This window comes from Spermophilus citellus (genome assembly GCF_964194105.1).
Source record: "Spermophilus citellus genome assembly, chromosome: 8".
Lineage (NCBI taxonomy): Eukaryota > Metazoa > Chordata > Mammalia > Rodentia > Sciuridae > Spermophilus > Spermophilus citellus.
The window spans coordinates 93,259,302-93,285,896 of NC_138189.1; the positions used below are offsets into that span (position 1 = coordinate 93,259,302).

General features: G+C 37.3%; 1 protein-coding gene and 1 pseudogene across 3 annotated transcripts in view; both read left to right on the plus strand.

Annotated features, from left to right (window-relative positions):
* LOC308654260 (cytochrome b-c1 complex subunit Rieske, mitochondrial-like) overlaps positions 1–12,234 on the plus strand; it is a 28,256-nt pseudogene extending 16,022 nt beyond the window's left edge. Inside the window, exon 2 of the transcript in view lies at positions 11,233–12,234. The product of the transcript in view is annotated as a cytochrome b-c1 complex subunit Rieske, mitochondrial-like (transcript). The remainder of the gene's footprint in view (positions 1–11,232) is intronic.
* The window catches only part of ARSJ (arylsulfatase family member J), a 102,457-nt gene extending 86,777 nt beyond the window's left edge, over positions 1–15,680 (plus strand). For both annotated transcript variants that reach the window (XM_081303442.1, XM_081303443.1), the window contains one exon: positions 13,320–15,680. In XM_081303442.1, coding sequence (XP_081159568.1) covers positions 13,320–14,718 — 1,399 coding nt within the window. In that variant the 3' untranslated portion in view covers positions 14,719–15,680. The remainder of the gene's footprint in view (positions 1–13,319) is intronic.
* Positions 15,681–26,595: the final 10,915 nt, after the last annotated feature.

The window sequence follows — 26,595 nt, forward strand, 5'->3', positions numbered from 1 at the left end:
TAAAATAATATCATCTTTATAGAAAAATTGCAAGTAAAACACAAATGACATTTTTTTTTCCTGAATGATTTTGAAAGTTAATTACTGTGGTAGTAGGAGCAAATGTGACTCCATTTTGTTTTATGACTTCATCCTGTAAAACAACCATGCCAAGTAGAAGAGTCATGACTGGAGCAAGATGTTCTTTTCCTTTTGCTATAGAAACCTTTAAGAACACGGAACTACCTAATATGGGGTATTGTTTCTGTAACTAGGGTGACTGGGCTAACTGTGATTGGTTAGGTTTCCCTCCGCTTGACTGCACTGTCCCGCTTCTGTAACCTGGCTTGCTTGCATTGGCTAGACACCCCCCCCCAACATCCCTTTTGCGGTTTTCAGGCTTATAAGGAGTGCCTTGCAATTGTTCGGGGCTGATCAGCAGAGGAACAGCCTTCTTTTCTGGTCAGCGGCCACAAGTGTGCTTCAATAAATGCTTGATTCGATTATACGTGAGCAGTCTGGAAGTCAGTTTATGAAACCCTGGGACAAAGCTTTAACTATAACATTACCAACATGGGGCCCCCGTATCCCCAATACTTTACTCCATATTTCCAACAAGTAAGGATAGTCTCCTAAAGGTAGCCACAAAACAACCATCAAAATCAGGAAATTGGGGAGGGGAAGATGGCAGTGAAGGGAGTGCATCACCCCCATGTGCCACATCACTGTGCGGGAGAATGACGAGTTAAAACAGCTGAAGGCTGTCTTGTTGGGAATTTCCAGCGAAATTGAGGTGCTCCAGAATCTAGTGGAGGGATTTTCATCGTGTGAGGATCGGCGGCGGGGGCTCGGTCGCGGGCGATTTCTCCGCACAGAGGGTCGCACGGCTTGTTTGGCGGATTGCCCCGCGGCCGGAGTCTGCGGTGCGCGCTGGGAAGCAGAGAGGTGGCGGCGAGGAGGTGCAGCGCTGCGGATTCTGTGGGCTTCTGCCAGCGATGGAATGGCTGCGCTCAGTGCTTAGTTCTGGGTTTGAGACGGAGGAGGGAAGCGATCCAGTTCGGTTCTCCACACCGGTCAGTCCACGGAGGAGGCCAGCGGCCGCCATCTTGGAGAGCTGACGTAATCATCCCTGTTTTCTACTGATCTCAGCTCATTCAGCTACGGAACAGGTGATTTCAGGCTGTTATTTGCCTGCGTCTCACACACAGATAACTCAGGCTCAGGGCTAGAGAACCCGCGGAGACGGCTTCTTGGAGCTCGCCCCTAGCAGAGCGTGCTCCGAGCTCTGAGCAGCCGGGTTCTGGTTCCCGGAGCTGCTTTGGTCCAGGGCTGGGGAACCTGCGGAGACTGCTTCTTGGAGCCTGCTCCTAGCGGACCGTGCACCGAGCTCTGAGCAGCTGGGTTCTGGCTCCCGGAACTGTTTTGGCCCAGGGCTGGGGGAACCCATGGAGTCTGCTTCTTGGAGCCCGCTCCCAGCAGAGCGTGCACCGAACTCGGGGCGGCCGGGTTCTGGCTCCCGGAGCTGCTTTGGCCCTGGGCTGGGGATCCCACGGAAACTGCTTCTCGGTCCGGGTCCTGCTGGGTGCTGTGGGGGCCAGAGGGGCAGAGTGGAACTCCCGCCTGCGCCCAGAACAGGCCAAGCGACCCGCCGGTGTGGTATCACGTCACCCCAACTGCAGCTGGGGCCGAAGAGAGCAGCCGCCACGCCTGGATCAGGTCCAGCGACCCGATGGCGTGGTAGTCAAGTCACCCCATTTGGAGTAGGGGCCGAGCAGAGCCGCTGCCCGAGCCGGCAAGGTAGGCAGACCTGCGACCCACCGGCGGGACAGGCCCGGTGGCCGGCCAGCGTGGTGGACACGTCGCACCGATTGGAGTGGGGGCTGAGCGGGGCCACTGCCTGTGCCCGGAAAAGGCCCAGCGACCCACCGGCGCGGCAGTCAAGTCACCCCATTTGGAGTGGGGGCCAAGCAGAGCCACCGCCCGAGCTCGCAAGGTAGGCAGACCGGCGGCCCACAGGCGGAACGGGCCCAACGGCCGGCCGGCGAGACAGACACGTCACACTGGTCAGAGTGGAGGCGGAGCAGAGCCGCCTCCCGTGTCCAGAAAAGGCCCAGCGACCCGCCGGAGTGGCAGTCAGGTAGCCCCATTTGCAGTGGGGGCCGAGCAGAGCTGCCGCCCAAGCCCGCAAGGTAGGCAGACCTGCGACCCACCAGCGGAACAGGCCAAGAGGCCTGCCAATGTGGTAGACACGTCACACCAATTGGAGTAGGGGCTGAGCAGAGCCGCCGCCCGCATCCATATCAGGCCCAACGACCCGTGGGCGTGGTAGTCACGTCACCACAATTTGTGTGGGGCCAGAGCAGAGTTGGCACCCGTGCCCGCAGGGTGGGCAGACCTGCGACCGACCAGCAGAGCAGGCCTAGCGGCCCGCCAGCGTAGTAGACAAATCACCCCAATTGGAGGAGGAGCACAGCCACTACCCGCCCTGCAAGGGAGATTTTTCAACTATACAAGACCAATATAAATAAATAGGGGGAAAATTTCAAAAACACAACAGTTTCACCAAGCAGAAAGAAACGCGAGCAGTATGAAAAGACAAGGCAAGAAAGGACCACAAGCAATGCAAGTCAACTCAACTTTAGAAGAGGTAATAGCTGCAACAGATGGAATGTCAGATAAAGAATACAGGATATACATGCTTCAGATGATCTGGAGTCTCAAGGAAGACATTAGACAGCAAAATCAGACAATGAAAGATCACTTTGACAAGGAATTACATAAACAAATCCAAGAAGCAAAGGATCAATTATACAGAGAGATAGAGGTAATAAAAAACAAATAGAAATCCTAGAAATGCAGGAAGCAATAAACCAACTTAAAAACTCAACTGAGAATACTACCAGCAGAGTAGAACACTTAGAAGATAGAACATCAGACAATGAAGACAAAGTATTTCAACTTGAAAAGAACATAGACAGCTCAGCAAGACAGTTAAGAAACCATGAGCAGAACATCCAAGAGATATGGGATAACATAAAGAGACCAAACTTAAGAGTCATTGGGATACAGGAAGGTATGGAGGCCATACCAAAGGAATAAACAATCTATTCAATGAAATAATACGAGAAAACTTCCCACACTTGAAGAATGAGACAGAATCCCAAATCCTAGAAGCCTACAGGACGCCGAATGTGCATAATCATAAGAGATCCACACCTCGACACATTATAATGAAGATGCCCAACATACAGAATAAGAAGAGAATTTTAAAAGCTACAAGAGAAAGGAAGCAGATTACATTTAGGGGTAAACCAATCAGGATAACAGCTGATCTTTCAACACAGACTCTGAAAGCTAGAAGATCCTGGAATAACATATTGCAAACACTGAAAGAAAATGGGTTCCAGCCAAGAATCGTGTATCCGGCAAAACTAAGCTTCAGGATAGAAGATGAAATTAAAACCTTCCACGATAAACAAAAGTTAAAAGAATTTGCAGCTAGAAAACCATCTCTTCAAAAAATCCTTGGCAAAACATTACAGGAAGAGGAAATGGAAAATAACAATGAAAACCAACAGTGGGAGGTAGGACAATAAAGGGGGGGAAATAATCAAAGAAGAAAACAAATCAGGTTTAGTAACATTAATAAACAAATATGGCTGGAAGAACAAACCATATTTCAATAATAACCCTAAATGTTAATGGCTTAAACTCACCAATTAAGAGACACAGGCTAGTTGAATGGATCACAAAACAAGACCTAACAATATGCTGCCTACAGGAGACTCATTTGATAGGAAAAGATATACATAGACTGAAGGTGAAAGGTTGGGAAAAATCATATCACTCATATGGACTGCGGAAACAAGCAGGAGTGTCCATACTCATATCAAATAAAATAGATTTCAAGCCAAAGTTAATCAAAAGGGATAAAGAGGGACACTACATACTGCTCAAGGGAACCATACACCAACAAGACATAACAATCATAAATATATATGCCCCAAACAATGGAGCAGCTATATTCATCAAGCAAACTCTTCTCAATTTCAAGAGTCTAATAGACCACCATACAATAATCATGGGAGACTTCAACACACCTCTCTCAACACTGGACAGATCTTCCAAACAAAAGTTGAATAAGGAAACTATAGAACTCAATAACACAATTAACAACCTAGACTTAAGTGACATATATAGAATATACCACCCAACATCAAGAAGTTACACTTTTTTCTCAGCAGCACATGGATCCTTCTCAAAAACAGATCATATATTATGTCACAGGGCAACTCTTAGACAATATAAAGGAGTAGAGATAATACCATTCATCTTATCTGATCATAATGGAATGAAACTGAAAATCAACGATAAAAGAAGGAAGGAAAAATCATGCATCACTTAGAGAATGAACAATAGGTTACTGAATGATCAATGGGTTTTAGAAGACATCAAGGAGGAAATTAAAAAATTCTTAGAGTTAAATGAAAACTCAGACACAACATATCGGAATCTATGGGACACATTGAAAGCAGTTCTAAGAGGAAAATTCATTACTTGGAGTTCATTCCTTAAAAAAAGAAAAAACCAACAAATAAATGATCTCATACTTCATCTCAAAATCCTAGAAAAAGAAGAGCAAAACAACAGCAAAAGAAGTAGAAGGCAAGAAATAATTAAAATCAGAGCTGAAATTAATGAAATCGAAACAAAAGAAACAATTGAAAAAATTGACAAAACTAAAAGTTGGTTCTTTGAAAAAATAAATAAAATAGACAGACCCTTAGCCATGCTAATGAAGAGAAGAAGAGAGAGAACTCAAATTACTAGCATATGGGATGAAAAAGGCAATATCACAACAGACACTTCAGAAATACAGAAGATAATCAGAAATTATTTTGAATCCTTAAACTCCAATAAAATAGAAGATAGTGAAGGCATCGATAAATTTCTTAAGTCATATGATCTGCCCAGATTGAGTCAGGAGGATATAGACAACCTAAACAGACCAATAACAATTGAGGAAATAGAAGAAACCATCAATAGACTACCAACTAAGAAAAGCCCAGGACGGAATGGGTATACAGCAGAGTTTTACAAAACCTTTAAAGAGGAACTAACACCAATATTTTTCAAGCTATTTCAGGAAATAGAAAAAGAGGGAGAACTTCCAAATTCATTCTATGAGGCCAACATCACCCTGATTCCTAAACCAGACAAAGATACTTCAAAGAAAGAAAACTACAGACCAATATCTCTAATGAACCTAGGTGCAAAAATCCTCAATAAAATTCTGGCGAATCAGATTCAAAATCATATCAAAAAAATTGTACACCATGATCAAGTAGGATTCATCCCTGGGATGCAAGGATGGTTCAATATACGGAAATCAATAAATGTTATTCACCACATCAATAGACTTAAAAATAAGCACCATATGATCATCTTGATAGATGCAGAAAAAGCATTCGACAAAGTACAGCATCCCTTTATGTTCAAAACTCTAGAAAAATTAGGGATAACAGGATCATACCTCAACATAGTTAAAGCAATCTATGCTAAGCCACAGGCTAGCATCATTCTGAATGGAGAAAAATTGAAGGCATTCCCTCTAAAATCTGGAACAAGACAGGGATGCCCTCTATCACCACTTCTGTTCAACATATTCCTCGAAACACTGGCCAGAGCAATTAGACGAAAGAAATTAAAGGCATAAAAATAGGAAAAGAAGAACTTAAATTATCACTATTTGCAGATGACATGATTCTATACCTAACAGACCCAAAAGGGTCTACAAAGAAACTATTAGAGCTAATAAATGAATTCAGCAAAGTGGCAGGATATAAAATCAACATGCATAAATCAAAGGCATTCCTGTATATCAGCGACAAATCCTCTGAAATGGAAATGAGGACAACTACTCCATTCACAATATCCTCAAAAAAAATAAAATAAAATACTTGGGAATCAACATAACAAAAGAGGTGAAAGACTTATACAATGAAAACTACAGAACCCTAAAGAGAGATATAGAAGAAGATCTTAGAAGATGGAAAAATATACCCTGTTCATGGATAGGCAGAACTAATATCATCAAAATGGCGATATTACCAAAAGTTCTCTATAAGTTCAATGCAATGCCAATCAAAATCCCAATGGCATTTCTGGTAGAAATAGATAAAGCAATCATGAAATTCATATGGAAAAATAAAAGACCCAGAATAGCAAAAACAACTCTAAGCAGGAAGTGTGAATCAGGCGGTATAGCGATACCAGACTTCAAACTATACTACAGAGCAATAGTAACAAAAACAGCATGGTACTGGTACCAAAACAGGCGGGTGGACCAATGGTATAGAATAGAGGACACAGAAACCAATCCACAAAACTACAACCATCTTATATTTGATAAAGGGGCTAAAAGCATGCAATGGAGGAAGGATAGCATTTTCAACAAATGGTGCTGGGAAAACTGGAAATCCATTTGCAACAAAATGAAACTGAATCCCTTTCTCTTGCCATGCACAAAAGTTAACTCAAAATGGATCAAGGAGCTTGATATCAAATCAGAGACACGGCGTCTGATAGAAGAAAAAGTAGGCTATGATCTACATATTGTGGGGTCGGGCTCCAAATTCCTCAATAGGACACCCATAGCGCAAGAGTTAATAACTAGAATCAACAAATGGGACTTACTCAAACTAAAAAGTTTTTTTCAGCAAAAGAAACAATAAGAGAGGTAAATAGGGAGCCTACATCCTGGGAACAAATCTTTACTTCTCACAATTCAGATAGAGCCCTAATATCCAGAATATACAAAGAACTCAAAAAATTAGACAATGAGATAACAAACAACCCAATCAACAAATGGGCCAAGGACCTGAACAGACACTTCTCAGAGGAGGACATACAATCAATCAAGTACATGAAAAAATGCTCACCATCTCTAGCAGTCAGAGAAATGCAAATCAAAACCACCCTAAGATACCATCTCACTCCAGTAAGATTGGCAGCTATTTTGAAGTAAAACAACAAGTGCTGGCGAGGATGTGGGGAAAAGGGTACACTTTTTCATTGTTGGTGGGTCTGCAAATTGGTGCAGCCAATTTGGAAAGCAGTATGGAGATTTCTTGGAAAGCTGGGAATGGAACCACCATTTGACCCAGCTATTCCCCTTCTCGGTCTATTCCCTAAAGACCTAATAAGAGCATGCTACAGGGACACTGCTACATCGATGTTCATAGCAGCACAATTCACGATAGCAAGATTGTGGAACCAACCTAGATGCCCATCAATAGACGAATGGATAAAAAAAAAATGTGGCATTTATACACAATGGAGTATTACTCTGCATTAAAAAATGACAAAATCATAGAATTTGGAGGGAAATGGATGGCATTAGAGCAGATTATGCTAAGTGAAGCTAGCCAATCCCTAAAAAACAAATGCCAAATGTCTGCTTTGATATAAGGGGAGTAACTAAGGACAGAGTAGGGACGAAGAGCATGAGAAGAAGATTAACATTAAACAGGGATGAGAGGTGGGAGGGAAAGGGAGAGAGAAGGGAAATTGTATGGAAATGGAAGGTGATCCTCAGGGTTATACAAAATTACATACAAGAGGAAGTGAGGGGTAAGGGAAGAATAATACAAGTGGAAGAAATGATTTACAGTAGAGGGGGTAGAGAGGGAAGAGGGGAGGGAGGGGAGGGGAGGGGGGATAGTAGAGGATAGGAAAGGCAGCAGAATACAACAGACACTAGAATGGCAATGTGTAGATCAATGGAAGTGTAAATGATGTGATTCAGCAATCTGTATACGGGGTAAAAATGGGAGTTCATAACCCACTTGAATCAAACTGTGAAATATGATATATCAAGAACTATGTAATGTTTTGAACGACCAACAAAAAAAATAATAAGTTATTGATTTAAGAGGATGAAAGTTACCTCTGTAATCCAGATTTTTCTTAATATAGATTGAATTCTAGCATTCTATCAAAAAAAAAAAGGAAAAAGCAGCTTTACATGTATGAAGACATGAATTGGTGTGAGCATATTTTATATACAAACAGAGATATGAAAAATTGTGTTCTATATGTGTAATAAGAATTGTGATGCATTCTGCTGTCGTGTATTTAAAAAATAAAAGCAATTTAAAAAAAAACCAGGAAATTAACATTGTTATTCCCTTTTCAACCTGAGACTTCATCTAAGTTTTATCAGTTCTTTAAGAACATCCATTTGAACTCAGAATCACCTATTGCATTTAATTATAATGTCTCCTAGCCTCTTTCAAACTGGAAGAACTCCTTGTCCTTTGAACTACATAAGCTTGGGATTGAATTCAGGTTATACATCTTTGGTTTTGACATCACAGAAATAATATTGTGCTTTCTCTGTGCATCATATTTGTTATAATAACATCCTACAAAATTTTGGTTTGTCCCATAACTGACGATGGAAACTTTAATCACTTGATTAAGATGGTGTCTATTAGCATCTCCCTGTAAACTTTCTCTTTTCCGTATGTAATGTTTGAGGAGTTTGAGGAGGTACTTTGAGACTATGTCAATATCCCCTTTCATATCAAATTTTTATTACTTATTTATATCAGTATGGATTCAGGGGTTCCTATTTTACTTAGAGAATACATTTTTTTAATTACCACTATTTATTTTGGTGCTCAAATTGACCCAAATTTGACCACTGAGAGCCCCTTCAATCAGGTTTCTGCATCTTTTTAACATACTCTCATCAATTCTTGAACTTCTCCTTATTTTCCATCTATATTTAATTTCCTTTGCTTTAGCAACATTTTAGGTCATTTAGATTACTTGAATCATGATTCTGTCACTTCCAATATAAACTATTCCTCCCAGACATTAAGCATTTCTCATTGAGATATTTAAGTCATAGATAATAAGTATCAATGAGTATGGGCCTAAGAGAGGGTCCTCAATAATTGTTACTGCTAAGTGACAGGCCCTATCAAGCCCATCACTCCAGCCAGCTCTTCTCTAGATTTTAACTGTCTCTTTTTGGAAATAAAATGACTTGTTAGCATTCTTAAGGGAAAAAAGAGAAAAACAGAACCAGTAGTTTGTTTTCCACATGATTGACAGCACTGTGTCCATCCCCACCTGATCCCAGGGCCCAGATAATTTGTACTCAATAGGCCTTTACTTTCAGCCCACATGGTAATAATGAAGCTTTGTAGAGGGAGGAATAACCAAATTAGTCCCTGCCACACATTATGCACTCAGTAATGTTGCTCAACTGAGCAAATTAGCAAATACTTCAGATTAATGCAAATAAATTAATTCAAACTTTAAATGGATCTCGCTGTTTAACTAGCTGTTTGTGTACCATGGAAGAATCTAGAAAGTCAAAAACTTGAGTCCAATGTGAACCCTAAGGATTCAAGCTGTGGAACTCGGGAAATCTGCTAAATTATTATTATGAGAATTTTGGGAGATTTTTGTTTGTTTGTTTGGTTGGTTTTTGGTTCAATGGAACATCACTACCTATTTCATAGAACTGTGCAGCCTAAAGAAGATCATGTAAAATAAAATTTTCTGTGCTTCATTAATTGGTATTAAAGTGTAAAATTATCATTCTTGCCTCCAATCTAGATGATTTTACATTATTTTATAAGACAAGTTTCCTGTGAACATTATCCAAATGCTACATCATTCCTAAGCCATTTACCTAATGTTGATCCTTTAAAAGAAAAGAAAAAAAAAGAAGGAAATGAAGCTCTCCCTGCAGGACTTTTCTCTTGACTCTTGTCTAATTTGTTCTTTTTGAAATGCTCATAAATCATCTACTTAAAAAAATCATTCTCACATTTTTCTATGATCAACACAAGCCTCACAGTCCAGTTTGCAAATTCTTCCTCCTTTTTTATTGGAAAATTAGAACAGATTTGCTTTTCAAGTTTTCTGGCATCTTTTCTCTGTTCCTTGATTTTTTAGAAAGTTCTAGTATTAACTCTTAAAAAAAATAAGTGTTAGACTTAGCTCTGCGGTTCGAGAATCAGTGTTATAGCTTGGTGGATCAGGTTGAGGGACATAAGAAAAATATACCACAATTTCTCTACATCTCTATTTTCCCACCTAATAAAATGAACATAAAGAATAAATTAGATTCTTATTATGTTCACACTACAGATCAAATACAATCATGCATATGAAAGAAAGTCTGTAAATTATAAAACTTTATGTAACAAACAATTCTATACTCCAGGCTAATTATAATAAAAGCTACCTTTTGTTACATGTACTCTCCTCACTGAGATCAGTACCCACAGCAACCCAAGGAAACTGAGGATCAGAAGGATTAAGTAATGCTTGAAGTCACACGCATAAAAAGCTGTGGAGGAAATTCAAACCCAACTCTGACTGCTTCCAAAATCTATATGCTTATTTATCTACACCCCAAATGGCACTCCTAACTCCCCCTTGTGAAGCCTAGGAGTTCAGCATTTAAACAGAAGCTGTCCTGAAAATTTTATACCTTTTAAGAGCTCCTGCCAAACTTTTATGTTGTTGGTCCTAAATTTTCCAATATGAAAACTATTCCACTTTCTGGAGGAGACAGAAACCATGTAGTTGATTAATCGCTCTGAACTCTCATTTATCACCTAACACTATACCATCTTTTGAAACCAGCAAACTTTTCTCCCGCAAACATTTTTTATTTCAAGTTTTTCATAAGCCTAAATTCCTTTTGCCTTTACCACTAGGTGAGGGGGAAAAATAAAAAGAACTAGAAAAACCTGAACCAATTATCCTTTCAAGGAATTGAATAGCCATTATGTCCAAGTATACTTTCTGCATATGATAATTATTTAATTATATACCCATCCCCATAAATCCTTTCCAAAAATTTACCTCCCTTTTTAATTTTCTCCAAGTTTCCCTTGATAGGTGATACCAATTTGTCATGTGCAAAATTAGTGGTTTCACAAGTGATAGTAACAATGGCTTCTGAATGCCTTCTAATAATGCTTATGAAATCTCTATATCTTTGGGAGTTTATTACATTTTAAATTACTACAACTAGGGTTATTGTGAGACTTTTATGGATAATGATCTGTGGAGTGGACAAAGAGAACATGAATGTGCCTCAGCAGTAGTGACCAGCTATCACTTTAGCTCCCACAAAACATTTTAGTATGTCTATAAATAACACACCAAAAGAATTCGTGATTGCATTACACAGTCATTGGAGCAATTTAAAAATAAATTGAGCCCGCTCAGGCCCGTTTGCACCGATCCTGTCGGCCACGTCCCGCGGGGTGGCGGGTGCGCTGTGGCCTCTGGTGCAGGCGGCAGTGCCCGCCACCCCGGAGCCGCCTGTGCTGGACGTGAAGCGACCCTTCCTGTGCCGGGAGTCGCTGAGTGGCCAGGCCGTGGGCCGGCCTTTGGTCGCCTGCGTGGGCCTCAATGTACCTGCTTCTGTTGGTTATTCCCACACGGATGTCAAAGTGCCTGATTTCTCTATCGTCGCTCCGAAGTGTTAGCACAAAGTCTTCAAAAGAGAGCAGCGAGGCTAGAAAAGGTTTCTCCTATTTGGTGACTGCAACAGCTACTGTGGGTGTTGCATATGCCGCCAAGAATGTTGTCTCCCAGTTTGGTTCCAGCATGAGGGCTTCTGCTGATGTATTGGCCATGTCGAAAATTGAAATCAAGTTGTCCGATATTCCAGAAGGCAAGAACATGGCTTTCAAATGGAGAGGCAAACCCCTGTTTGTGCGCCACAGAACCCAGAAGGAGATTGACCAGGAAGCTGCTGTTGAAGTGTCCCAGTTGCAAGACCCACAGCATGATTTGGATCGAGTAAAGAAACCTGAATGGGTTATCCTGATAGGTGTTTGTACTCATCTTGGTTGTGTACCCATTGCAAATGCAGGAGATTTTGGTGGTTATTACTGCCCTTGCCATGGGTCACACTATGATGCATCAGGCAGGATCAGGAAGGGGCCTGCGCCTCTCAACCTTGAAGTTCCCTCGTATGAGTTCACCAGTGATGATCTAGTGATTGTTGGTTAGAGACTTTGAACTAAAGTTCTAGGCTGTTTTCATTTTTCATGTCACCTCAGAAGAGTTGAGGGCAAGCCTCCTGTACTTCTAAGTTGGTTGATTTGAAATATTTAAGGATTGTTAATAATGTACTTGCAAATGTGAAGTAAATTGAATCTAATGTTGAGTACTTACAAGCATTCACTTAATAAAGATACTGTTAAACATTAAAAATAAATAAATAAATAAATAAATTGAATCATTTACCCATTGTGTATATAACATGCTGATATTTCAGGATAACCACTGTTAAAAAGAGTTTTATATTTTTACCTCAATGTAATCTGATTCTAAGAATATTTTAATATTTACCCTAGTAATTTTCCACAATCATCATTCTTTTATAATTTCTATATTGACAAGTAAAAAAATGCTTTTTTGAACTTCCTAAATAAGTCGCTCTGAAAATGTCATGAACTAACAAACACATCTGGACCCACTTATGGTCCACTTCTACCCAAAAGCCCTCAGAAAAATGTCTGTAAGGAAAATATGATAAAAATTAAAATCCATTTAATTTTACCATATAGGACTGTTCCATATTTTCTTAGACTACATTATAAGTGTTGCCACTGATAAATAACTATTTCCAACTACTAGTGAAGAAACATAACTCTTAGCACTAGCTAAAACATCTACTCTAAAATGGCTTTGCAAAAATAAAGTCCTGTGTAGTCAGAAACCTCTCTTTTCAGAGATCCAACAGGTTAGGGACTAAGTATGGATTATTGTTCAACTATCAGTCAAGAGATTTTTGTATGATTTTTGCCTGTGTCTTTAGTACTTAAAATCTAGTTTGAAATAAATGATCTCAGGAAATCACTTAGAAGCTAATGTGAGGTCCCTAAATTGAAAGCAATGATAATAATACTCCAATTCTGTGTATCCTTTCTCTTGTTAATTTTCATATAATTATGACTAAATTTTATTTTAATTAACTCTGTAATTAGTAGAATGACGTTTATTTGAATTAATTATGTTGTAAAGACTTTTATAATAAGACTGTGAAATAAGTGGTGAAATCATTGCTTTGAAAGCATTCATTTAGACTTATGCATTTCAAATGTTAAATCTGAAGCTAATCAGAATAAAACTTTTGAGTCAAGAGTAGAAATGTGGAATTGGTCATATATAGTTTGTATTAAAGCTTATCTTCATAGAAACATTATTTAATTTAGGAATCATTATTTGATTTATGTAGACTCTCTCTTTTATTCTGCCCTAACAAAATTTTTACTCTTTTTTTTTTTCTCAAGGTATCAGATACACACAGGACTTCAACATTCTATCATAAGACCTACCCAACCCAACTGTTTACCTCTGGACAATGCGACCTTACCTCAAAAGTTGAAGGAGGTTGGATATTCGACACATATGGTTGGAAAATGGCACTTGGGTTTTTACAAAAAAGAATGCATGCCCACCAAGAGAGGATTTGATACCTTTTTTGGTTCCCTTTTGGGAAGTGGTGATTACTATACACACTACAAATGTGACAGCCCTGGGATGTGTGGCTATGACTTGTATGAAAATGACAATGCTGCCTGGGACTACGACAACGGCATATACTCCACACAGATGTACACACAGAGAGTGCAGCACATCTTAGCTTCCCATAACCCTGCAAAGCCTATATTTTTATATATTGCCTACCAAGCTGTTCACTCACCCCTGCAAGCCCCTGGCAGGTATTTTGAGCACTACCGATCCATTATCAACATAAACAGACGGAGGTATGCTGCCATGCTTTCTTGCTTAGATGAAGCAATCAACAATGTGACTCTGGCCCTAAAGACATATGGTTTCTATAACAACAGCATTATCATTTACTCTTCAGATAATGGCGGCCAGCCAATGGCGGGAGGAAGTAACTGGCCTCTCAGAGGTAGCAAAGGAACATACTGGGAAGGGGGAATCCGGGCTGTTGGATTTGTGCATAGCCCACTTCTGAAAAACAAGGGAACAGTATGTAAAGAACTTGTGCACATCACTGACTGGTACCCCACTCTGATTTCCCTGGCTGAGGGACAGATCGATGAAGACATCCAACTAGATGGTTATGATGTCTGGGAGACCATAAGTGAAGGCCTTCGCTCACCCCGAGTAGATATTTTGCACAACATTGACCCTATTTACACAAAAGCAAAAAATGGCTCCTTGGCAGCAGGTTATGGGATCTGGAATACGGCCATCCAATCAGCCATCAGGGTGCAGCACTGGAAACTGCTCACAGGAAATCCTGGCTACAGTGACTGGGTTCCCCCTCAGTCTTTCAGCAACCTGGGGCCAAATCGGTGGCACAATGAACGGATTACCTTGTCAACTGGCAAAAGTATATGGCTTTTCAACATCACAGCTGACCCATATGAAAGGGTGGACCTATCCAGCAGGTATCCAGGGATTGTGAAGAAGCTCCTACGGAGGCTGTCACAGTTCAACAAGACTGCAGTCCCTGTCAGGTACCCGCCCAAAGACCCCAGGAGTAACCCACAGCTCAATGGAGGAGTCTGGGGACCATGGTATAAAGAGGAAAGCAAGAAAAAGAAGGCAAGCAAAAACAAAGCTGAGAAAAAGAAACAGAAAAGTAAGACAAAGAAGAAACGGCCCAAAACACGTTCATCTCCAAATTGCTATTCAGGTGTTATTCCTGGATAACTACAAATAGTTCCAGTTTGGTTAAACTTAAAAATTCTTAGTCTTTCACCTGTTTGCTAGGTAAACCAGCAAATTTGGCTCAGAAATATCACTGCCATAAACACAGGGCTCATTTTCATGTTGTACCAGTCCAGAGACTTCTGCCACCTGGCTGCCACATGGAAAATTGTCCAGCTCCATGCCAAAGGTACTGCTTCTGCAAGCCACACTTAGAGGCCATGGAGATGTTTATTTCTCTGGATCCTTTATAAAAGGTGGTCAGTCATGAGTTTAACTGCTGTGCTTCCTTCAGTTGACCAAACACAATGCTTTACATTATAAGTGGGGACAATGATCAGCAATTGAGGAGCATGCTGATTTGATGGAAATGACAGGGTAGCATGATTTTAAAACTACTTTTGATATAGGCAAGGATTGTGTCACCTCAAAGGCCTCAAGAAGATATTTTCATAGTGAATTTTTGTATCTCTATCATATGACACTTGAGTTTTAACATTAATTCTATTTCATGTATCATTTCCTTGCCTGTGAAAATAAGCTGTTTTTCTTACATGTGAACAGCTTGCACCTCATTTTATCATGCATGAGGAAATGGCAAATAAGAATGTTTGAGCACACTGCCAAAAATGAATGTAACTATTTTCTAAACACTTTAATAGAATAACACTTCAATATAAAGTGCATAATTTATTTTTAAAGTAAAAATATTTTGTTTTCATAAAAGATATGCAAATGGTTTTAATTATTTTATTTTTATTTTCTGCATACCATTAGAATAATTTTATTTCATTTCTTCAAGATTACCAAGCACTGTTATACAACAAATTACTGTAGTACTGTGTAAATACATAAAATATAAAAAGAAAATTTTCAGAAAAAAATTATAATCATTATGTTCAATCATTATTTTGAATGTAATAAGATGAGTATAGTCTTACAAATTATTTGGAAAGTCAATGTGCAGAGCTGATACATCTTTATTGTTTCTACCATAAACTATTTATGTATATTAATTATTAAAATGATTTATTTTATGACACTGGCATATTTAGTGTGGCTTCTCTGACCTAACCTCTAGACTTCTAGATAATATTATTCATCTCAACAAGTAAAATTCTTTATAAATAGTCAAGTGAAGGTATGATTTGGTAACATAATAATATAAAGATTTTGCAAATAAGAGATGTTTCCACCTGGCTATTGCATTGAGAAAGATGTTTACTTATTAATAAATAACATTCAAAATGACACTAGCTTTATGCAAAGTAGACAGGAGAGAAATGGAAATATGAAAGATATGGATCTTGGTAGTAGTTAAAAATCTAGTTTGGAACTCATACAAGCAAACATTATGAGGAAGATCAAGAGAATTATCCATAATGATGTTTACCATGGACCATGGATAAGCTTAGATGTGTGTGTAGTTCCTGAGGGCCCTGGAGTTTTCTTTGAAGTGTCCTCTCTTAATGCATAGGCCCCTGAGCCACACCTCATGAATCATAAGAAGAACTGTGATTTGTGAATTATGACTATGGTAAGAGGACATATGTGGTAGAATAGCAGTGTGCTAGTAAGTATCTGTATGTTAGAATTTAAGTGATTGACCACTATAGTTTCTGGGAATCTATAAAACAAATCTGTAAACAAGTACTGAAATTACTATCTACGTGGGCAAATTAATTTAATTTTTAAAAATGTTTATATTTTTAGAATATGTAGCTTCATTTTATTATATAATATTAAGTAGTATTTCCCAAAGTTTAGTCTAAAAGAATATTGTCAATGTTTTCCTTTGTTGATGCCATGACTTATAATAGATGATATACATTTAAAAAACAAAGACCACTGAAGAGAAATAACTTTCAGATATTTTCTATTAAAGAAAGTTAAAGATGATAATTTACTGCAGACTTTCTTAGAGTTTTTTAAATCCTAGTTGGCACTGGAACTCTCTAACAGAAGAAAAATTATATACAATACTTTCTAATTTATTTCATGATAAAACTCTTCTCTATAATGCATTACATTGAACTCGGGTTCCGAGGAACAAACTGTGAAAATTTCCAGTGTAAGCATAGAATCTTCTCCATGTGCTTAGCAAAACAAGGAAAAGGAACAAAGAAGTAAATTAGAAATATGAAAATTAATTTAATTTGGAGTCTCCATGGGCTTTACCTATTATGATGTGATTTTAAGTTCTTTATAAATGACCATAACTTTCTAAATGAAACTAAGTTAACATACACTGAAATGGCTTTAGGGATATTGATCACTGTTTTAAAGAGAGTACTTGCGGGGCTGGTGATGTGGCTCAAGCAGTAGCGCGCTTGCCTGGCATCCGTGCAGCCCGGGTTTGATCCTTAGCACCACATACAAAGATGTTGTGTCCGCTGTCAACCAGTTGCTAGTTATTTCAAGAAGGCCAGGAAGGAAAGCACCATGCATTTGACTTTTACGCCGCAATCACCAAATGCCATGTTACTATCGGGTCTTCATTGTCTTATGTCCTTCTGAAATGTATCTTCAAGAGGCATTTCTAGGCTATCTGTACCTATTTTACACCTCGAATCCTTTTCTTAGGATAACAAAGATAATCCCATTATCTTTGCCAGAAAATTCCTTGTAGGTACAACTCAAATAAAAACAAACAAGGACAGTAGAGTGAATCAGACATAACTTTCCTATGTTTATATATGCATACAGGACCATGTTACTCCACATCATGTACAACCACAAAAATGGGAAGTTAAACTCCATGTACCTATAATATATCAAAATACATAATACTGTCATGTATAACTAGAAATAACAAATTTTTAAAAATTAACAAAAATACAAACAAGGAGGTGCCTTTCGCCCAGTGAAAACATTTACTGTCAAGTCTACCTACAAATGTGTTTCATTTATCTTTACTTACTCTTTTCTTCTTATTCAAAAAATTGATGACTATCATAGTTGTGTTAATCAGAACTGTTTTAAAAGTCCTAAATATTTAGGGGAAACTGTGTCATTGATAGGTGAATATCAATATATTAATATATTTGAACAGCTGATTTCCCAATATGCCAGAATGTGTTGTCAGGATTTGCTTCCTAAGCATTTTATTCATAGCATTATTAAGCACACAAATTGTGAATTTGTCATTAGCAGTCAGAATGTATGTTGTTGGCAGAGAAAAAAAAATGACTTGCCCAAATCAGAAAGCAAAATTCGTATGTCATAAGCTAATAGCTACATTGTTCCCCCTCAAGGAAAAGTATGTCATAAAATTCATTCATTCATTCATTCATTCATTCATTCAAAAACTACTAAATCTTTACTATCTGTTGGGCCATCAATGTTCTAGGTACTTGGGATACCTCAGTGAACAAAAGAGATAAACATTTCTTAAGCTTGTGCAGGTTACTTTGTAGCTAAGCGGGGAAGATGACCACTAATAAACAAGAAATGAGTTAAATTATATACTAGAAAGTATGATGGGGGGGGAAGAATATATCAGATAAAGGGAGGGTTCACTGCACACCAAGTTCATCCATTGGTTTAGTATTTGTAAGTGCCGATGTGATGATATATACAAGGGTGTGATGACAAGCTACATCAGGCAGGGTCTCTTTCTTCAGGTAGTGTACATCTTCCTAAAAGATAAGGCCATCAATCAAAAAACCAAAAATGCCCTCTCCATATCCTTCCATGGCCACTCACCTCTTCCCTGTTTTGTCTTTATTCATAGCCTTTCCCATTGTTTACTGTATTTCATATTTTAATGTTTTCTTTGTCTGCCTCATCCTACTATAGTATAAGCTTCTTAAGAAGCTTGTTAACATCTGTTACATTTACATCTATATTTCTAATATATATAAACCAATGCCTACTGATAGCACTCAACATATATTAATATATGCATGTTTGACTGAATAAAGAAAATCACATATCCACTACATTAGCTTAGATTTTCCCTTATTATTTTTTATACAGGGATTTCACTGTTGAAAATAGAATGAGTCATCTTTAATGCCATTCCTCATAATAACAACAATAATATAAAAGGCAGAAATTTCTAGCACTATAAAAACTAACTCTAATAACATAGTTATTGTAGGAACAGAGTGTTACAGCAAAAGCCAAGTAAAAATTACACAAAATTGAGACTAAATTGTATCTATATCATCTTTATTACCTAGCAGGGTAGAACATGTTTATTCTAACACTACTGTGAGTATTATAGGATACATTGATTTAAATGAAATTTTCCAAGAAAGAAATGGTTATTAATTTCTTCAAAACTAAGTTGAGAAAGGAAAAATATAATTATCAAATGAACCTCAAAGTCTTCATAGAATTATGAAGCCAAATGAACTATGCCTCACCTCCTTTGTGTTTTATTACAAAGCTCTACGATTTGGCAGATTGGGAAATTTCTTTTTTTTAAGGTTTATTTTTCCTGAACATTTTATTGGTTGTAGCCTTGATATGAAATTGATGGACTGTTGGTTGGATATGCTGTTATTTAAAGCATAACAAAATGTTGCCTTAGGGAATCAGACAGACTTGAAGATACCTAAGTTTTTATTTCATGTTTCTAATTCAGAATTTTCTTTCAGCAGATAATTATTAACTGGGGAGCACCATTTCTCATGAAGCAAGTAAAAGTAAATTTTCTTTTGGAATAAAAATTCAAAAAAACAATTCTCAGTGTGATTTACATAATATCAGACCCTCCAGAAACTATGCTTTAAGAAGGAAAGTTATTTCAGCCTTGAGAATAGTGAATGAGGAAGGCTTTCAACTGACCTTCTAAATCCTAAGTAACTATAAAAAAGAAAAAAAATATATATAACCAAGTATAGGGTCAAAAGGAAAGTCTTCCCTTTGCCCTCTGAAGTTTTGCTGGAATAGGAGAAAGGATACACAAATTTGTTATCTGCAGGGAGGGGACCACAGAGTGTAATTACCCACTAGCCTGACATGACTCAGAAGGTTATATACTGCTTTTCTGTAGGAGAGGAAGAGAATCTAGAATGTAGACAATTCTGAGGAATCCGAAGAGAAAGCAGTTAACTTGGAGAAACATGTAATGGCCAGGGACAAAGTCCACTGGGCTCCAGAGGAGCAGAAAATGGATTTTAAATGACTGGATTGGATGGACCATAATAGACAAGACCACAATAGAGAAGAGACTGTCCAGGAATGTGGGCTGACTTAAGTCTTTCTTCTTGCAATATGAGTTCAGTTAATGAAAACTCAGGGAAGGGACTGAGTGATTGTTTTCTTCATCAGTGGGTCCAGACTTTAGCAGACCAGGAGGTGTCAGAGTAAAACCTCTTCCAGCATCTTCTGCTGTCTAAATTTCTTTCATCTGAAATATAATATCAGAGCACCATATTTGGAAACAACAATCCCTGGATTTCTTCACAACACTAAACTACAAACAAAAACAACCTTAATTTCGCTTATCGTCTGAAACTGCTATGTTTTTTATTTCACTAGCACCAGACTTCCATAGCCTTCCTTCCTATAAAACCTAAAACATAACTCCTCAGTCATGGAGACTCATTCTCTCCAATGCAGATTCTACTAACACTTCTCTATTAATGGCATTTCCTGATTGCAATAATCCCCTTGATCACCTAAGAGGTTGGGAATGATAAGCATTAAAAAAAAACTATAATTATTTATACTGTACAGACTTAATAGAAACAAAAAAGTGTTTTCATTAAACTGTTTTTTTTTTTTTCAGGTTTTGCTCAAAGCAACAGTTAACTTAATATTTCGGAGACTAAGGTCACAGGTGCAGAGTACCCCTTCTCTCCCAGTGGAAGCAGTGACTTCAGGGCAGGGGGGGGGGGCAGGCAGGTGACGGGACAACAAATAAAGCGTTTCCCCTTATTTTGACTTTGATGCGCACTCTACACTTTCCAGTATCCATGTGGTGCTGTGCTCAGACTTGTTTCTCTCTCTCCTGTCACATGCAACCATGGCTCATGCCTTTCTGCCACAGAACTAGGGACATAGATGCCTGTGTCCAACAAAAGTATCAGCATTCAAATCTGTCCCCTCCTGGGGCTATCCAACATAAAAGGAGAGGTGTGTAGCATTATTTCTATTCTCTGGTGACAAGAAGATCTGCGGCCCAAAAAAAGAGCAGAGATTAGGAGAAAGAAGAGTGAGGGGTAGCACTGGGGGGTGGGGGTGTCACCCACTGCAGTGAAATTCATCTCCCTAAAGGTGCCAGTGGGTGTAGCCACTGGAATGCCCAGAGCCTGCTTCAGTTTGGGGAACTAATGATTGCTTTCTTTTCCTGCCCAGAAAAGAATGCAGTGAACAATATAGTATTTCCTCTTTGGGGCATACCCAAATCACACCTTTAGGGATTCCTGCTCTTTTTCCTCCTGTACAACAATAACAGAAAAACAGAGATTTCTAAGATTCTTTGGCCACTAAAAGCTCAAGTTTGGGAAATTCCTGAATCCTTCCTTCCTTTTTCCTGGTAGGGAAAGCAAAAACCAAGAGCACTATCCAGAGACTTGTTCCAGCCCTATATCCCAGCCATCAGCCAACAATTGGCTCCCAAACCTTTCAGTGTGTCTGCTCCTGGTTCCTGTTGACATCCCTCAAATCCCGTTAGTCGACATGTGGGACTTTCCTATATCTCTTCCAGGAAACCATGTTAAAACAGGATATCATCCTTGTCAGCAAAAATGGATAAGTTTTTACTATTTGTTATTTATTCATCGTTATCCTGAAGCAATGGAATTTCTAGAGCACAGATTAGAGTCTTTATAGCAATAAGCACACTGCCTTACCACAGGTGACGCTATGAGAGCCACATGTGTAGGATTTCCAGGGCAGGGCTTGTTCCATAGGAGAGAAAAATCTGAAATTATGTAGCTGGAATTCTATATAGGAACAGGACAGCTATGCTCTCCTCTTCCATTCTTGATAGAAAAACTGTTTTGCTCCTAGTCTTTTGCAATCCTTTGGAATATAAATGAAATCTCTCTAGAAGGTAAATGGGGGAAGTCCCCAGAATATAAGAATTTGGCTCTGGGGAAATTTTTTACCCTTTGAATGAGAGCAGAAGATTCCAGATCCATCTAACATCCTTGAACTCCCAAGATTTGTCCTTTAGCTCAGGTGCCAGTGACATTTGCCCAGAAAATCCTAGCTGCACAGAAACATGAAAATACTCATTATAGTCACTTCCTAACAGGTTAGTGGTTGTTTGCAAATGGAGGTTGGTGGGAAAATTGACTGCAAACAGGTATGAGGGAACCTTTTAAAGGAAGTATTTTATAACTGAAACATAGGAATAATTCACATCCATATAATGTACTAAAAATCACTGAATTGTACACTTACAAAGGGCAAATTATATGGTATGTCAATTATTACTCAAAAAAGCTATCAAATACAAACCACTGTTTAAGGAGAATTACTTATAATAAATATAACTTAACAAAAGATCAGTTTCTAGAATACATAATAAACTCTTTCAAATCAATAAAAGAAAATGATCTTAAAAGTCCTTCACAAAAGATGTTACATAATGGACAATAAATATATAAAAATTTGCTTAGAAATCATTAGGCATTAGAGAAATACAAATTAAAATCATAGTGGTATATATACCACTATATATCCATTAGAAAGTTTAAAATTTAAAAAAAACGACACCACGTATCGATGACTATGTGAAACCACTGAGAGAGATGGTTAATGAGAATGTACATTGATATAACTGCATTTGAAAAAATTTTGGTTATATCAATGAAAGTTAAACATATACATATATGTATGTATGTATGTATGTATGTATGTATATGTATTGATATAACTGCTTTAGAAAAAATTTTGGTTGTATCAGTGAAAATTAAACATATATGTATGTATATATGTATATATATACATATATGTATGTATGCATATGTACATGTATACATGTACAATGTATACATACAAACATATATATGTATATCTATGACCCATAAATCTTACTCCTAGGTATATATCCAAGAGAAACATTTATATTTATTTATTTATAATATATACATATTATATATATGGATTTCTGGGGTTCTGTTAATAATTTTATGTGTACCTCTATGAGATTAAGTATATTCACTTTTTAAAAATTCATTGAGCTGTATAACTGTGGTTGGGCTACTTTTCTGCATTTGTGTTATACTTCTCACCCACCTCACCAATACCAGAGTCCACTATACATGTTGTAAAGCGTGTCTATTCTGTGCTTATAACATAGCAATTTCACTTTCAAATATTTACCCAAATACAGGGAGAAAATTATTATGTACCTAGCAGAGTGTCTTGCACATGGTAATATTCAATTAAGATGGAACATAGAAGAACAACAACAAAAGGCCTAATATAATATTTCAATCTCTATCTCTCTTTTTTTTTTTAACCATGTAGCCAGCAAACAGAAATTAGTGGGGCCTAAACATCTGCCTTCAACACATATTATAGATGACTGCCAATTTGTTTCAACTAGTTAAAGCTGAATATAATTAATTTTATAATTTCTAATAGTTCAAATCAATTCATTTACAATTAAATCATGAAAGTAAAGTGACATAAATAATTATATTAATAAGTGAAATAAAATCTGCATGTGCATTTAATTCATAATTGAGTCTTGTCCAATAATCACAATCTAAAGTCAATTACTTCAAAATTACTGACAATATAATTTAAAATAAAAAATGATGGTCCCTATATATATGATATTCTGAATGAAAAAAAACTGCTGAGAAAACAAAACTCCCCCTCTATTCCTCTCTGTTGCTCTTATTTTTTTCAGTGACTATCATTCTATTTCTTTGCATTACCCTATTCCACCTCATCACTATCTCTTCTGCCTATTCATCTCTAGCTCATTCTGGCTCTTCTCTCTTTTTGATCCTTACTTTTTCTTCCCACTCTTTCAGTAACTATAATGTGTGTAATATCACTAGAAGCTAACTAGTTTGTTCAAATTCAACACATTGGCATCTGTGCACCTATGTTTTAAAAAAATTCTTTGAGCAGTGGTGGGAGTGAAAAACGGGAGGTTGGAGTGGATTTGTACTTGCATGTTTGGAAATATGATAAACCCCAGCAATATGTACAATTAACATACTGTGATGGTTAATATTGTTTGTCAACTTGAATAGACTAAGAGGTGCCTAGAAAACAAATAGCCAGACACACTCGTGAGGTTAATTCCAGAGATGATTGGAATATGGGTTCCCGAATGAGGAAGAAAGGCCCAACCTGAACTTAGGTGGCACCATCCAATAGCCTGAGGGCCCAGATGGAACAAAAAGCAGGAGACAAAGTGCTCAACTGTTCTGAGCCAGTACATTTTTGCTTCCGCCATTGCTGTAGACTTGAGACTCCAGATTCTTCAGCCTTTGAACACAGATACACCAATGATTCTCCAGGCCTTCAGCCTTGAACAGGGGTTGCATCACTGTTCCCTCTTGCTGAAGCTTCCAGATTCTTGAACAGAGCAATTACTGGTTTCTCCACCTTTCCAGCCTACAGATGGCCATTGTGGGTCTCTCTGGCCTCTGACCATGTAAACTAACCTAATAAATCCCCTCTCATAATTATATGTACATTCAATGGGCTCTACTCCTTTAGAGAACCCTAATACTTATTTTATATGCTAATTAAAAAAATAAGTTTTAGTCCTCAAGCAAACTTTCATACTAAGAGAGTTTTCCTACTAGCCACTTATATTCTAACTTAATTTATGAGTGAATAGGACTCTTCAGAGATTAATATTTTCACTTATAGTCAAAATATTATCACATTTCTATAATAGAAAACTTCATTTACCATTACCAAAAAATAAATAATTATCTTTGTGCATATATTTGCATGTTTAATTATAAATATACTTGTATAAATTAAGGCTTTCAGAACTAATTATAAATATTAGTGGCTATTAAATAAGAAGTTTGTTTACAACTCAAAATTTGTCTTGTTATATTTCCTAGAAGAAAGTATATACCAACAGAATGTTAATTAATTTTAAGTGAATTCATTTTATTGCCATGCACAATAAAAAAAAAAAACAAGACTCTACATTATGGATTGTGAATTTTTAACATTTATGAATATTATTTTGTTTCATGAATTATCCCTATTTTGATTATATCAAAATAAAGGAAGGTTAGATCCTTTAAGGAATAGTTGAAATCTGTGTTTTCAAATTCCCTCACTCCATGCAATTGATATTTTATTTTATTGAGATATAATCATTTTGTAAGTAAAATTATGGCATAAGATTTCATTTTAATACTTGTGAATAAAAAGATAAATCTTTTTTTCAATTAAACTATATTAATACGTTAAAGCAAGAAGTTGTTAATTAAATTATATTCTACCCACCTTAATACATTGGTACATTTGTCATATAACATCATTTGTGTTGTGTTGTGGAAGAATATTTGTGCTATGTAGCTGAAATTATTCATTGTAACTAAATTGACTGATTAAATTGAAAAACAATAGCTATTTTATGAGTTATCTAATTTTACCTCCAAATTTCACCTAATGATTTTAATTAAAAACAAAGTTATAATTTTTATAAACTTCTGGTTATTGATGTACATAAACCTCCTTTTCTCTCTAAGCACCTTTCAACTATTTTCCCACCATGTTCTGCTTTCTCTATAGATCGTAAATAAATCTTTTTTTTTAATATGAAAATGTTCTATCTCCTTATAACTTGTTATCAGTGCTAATTTACTCTATAATTTATTTGCCCTTTGAAACATCTTTCCCTTTTGACACTTATCCCCTTTAAGCAGCTGGTTATTTAACTGAAGCATTTCATTAACTGTTTTGGATGCTGAACTTAAGTAAATCCTTGAAAATTTTCACTATATTGGGCTGGGGTTGTGGCTCTGTGACAGAGCACTTGCCTAGCATGTTTGAGGTACTGGGTTAAATTCTCAGTACCACATATCAATAAATAAAATAAACGTCCATTGACAACTAAAAAAGAAAAATTCACTATAGTTGTCTGGATTTCTCTTACACTAAAAAGTATTGTATGCATTTTCATGCAAAATATACACTTCTGAAATCTGACTCGTAAAGTCCATCTCAATTTTATAAAGTGAGAGATTTTAACACATAAATTTCAATTATTGCTCCAAGGGTCTAACATCCTTTATTTCATAAAATATAAAATAAAGAGTCACTGTTATTATTTAATATTTATTTTGAGAACCTAAAAGATCCTTCAAGGTAATGAGTCTACTGTAGCTTTATAAATAATGAGCCATAGGTTCAAGTTTGCCATCCAAAATCATTCAGCCAGTTCTCACCTCACATGTTATCTTTTAAATCCTACAATAGTCAAAAATTAAACCAGTATCATTGAATGGACTTCATATAATTGTGTGCAAAAAGGGGGAATGCCAATTACATAAAGATGTCAATAACTTTATTTCATTTATTTTGCTCCCTTTCTCTAGGTCAGATAACAATTGTTGATACACCAGAAGAAGAAAAATAGGTAGCTAGAGGCTTTATGTTGCTAGTGTGTGTCTTCTACAAAGAAAAACAAAGCACACAAAAGGTTTATTGGTTGGGTCAGATTTTTGTAGTGTTTTGTTTTTTTAAAGATGAGAAAAATGAGAACTTTGTAGGGAAACTGCATGGTCTTAGCAAGCCCTTTGTTCAGGGGATCAGTTTTCTAGAAAAAGAAGAGGTTGGATTTAAATTAAGTCAGAGAACAAAAGATAAAATTGATTTTTCACAAGTCATAATGTTTAAAAACACAGGTCACTAATCCCCTTGAGCCGGAAACATGTCTCTTGAGTCTCACCTGAATCTCACCTTATCTTTTATCCTGGTGGTTAG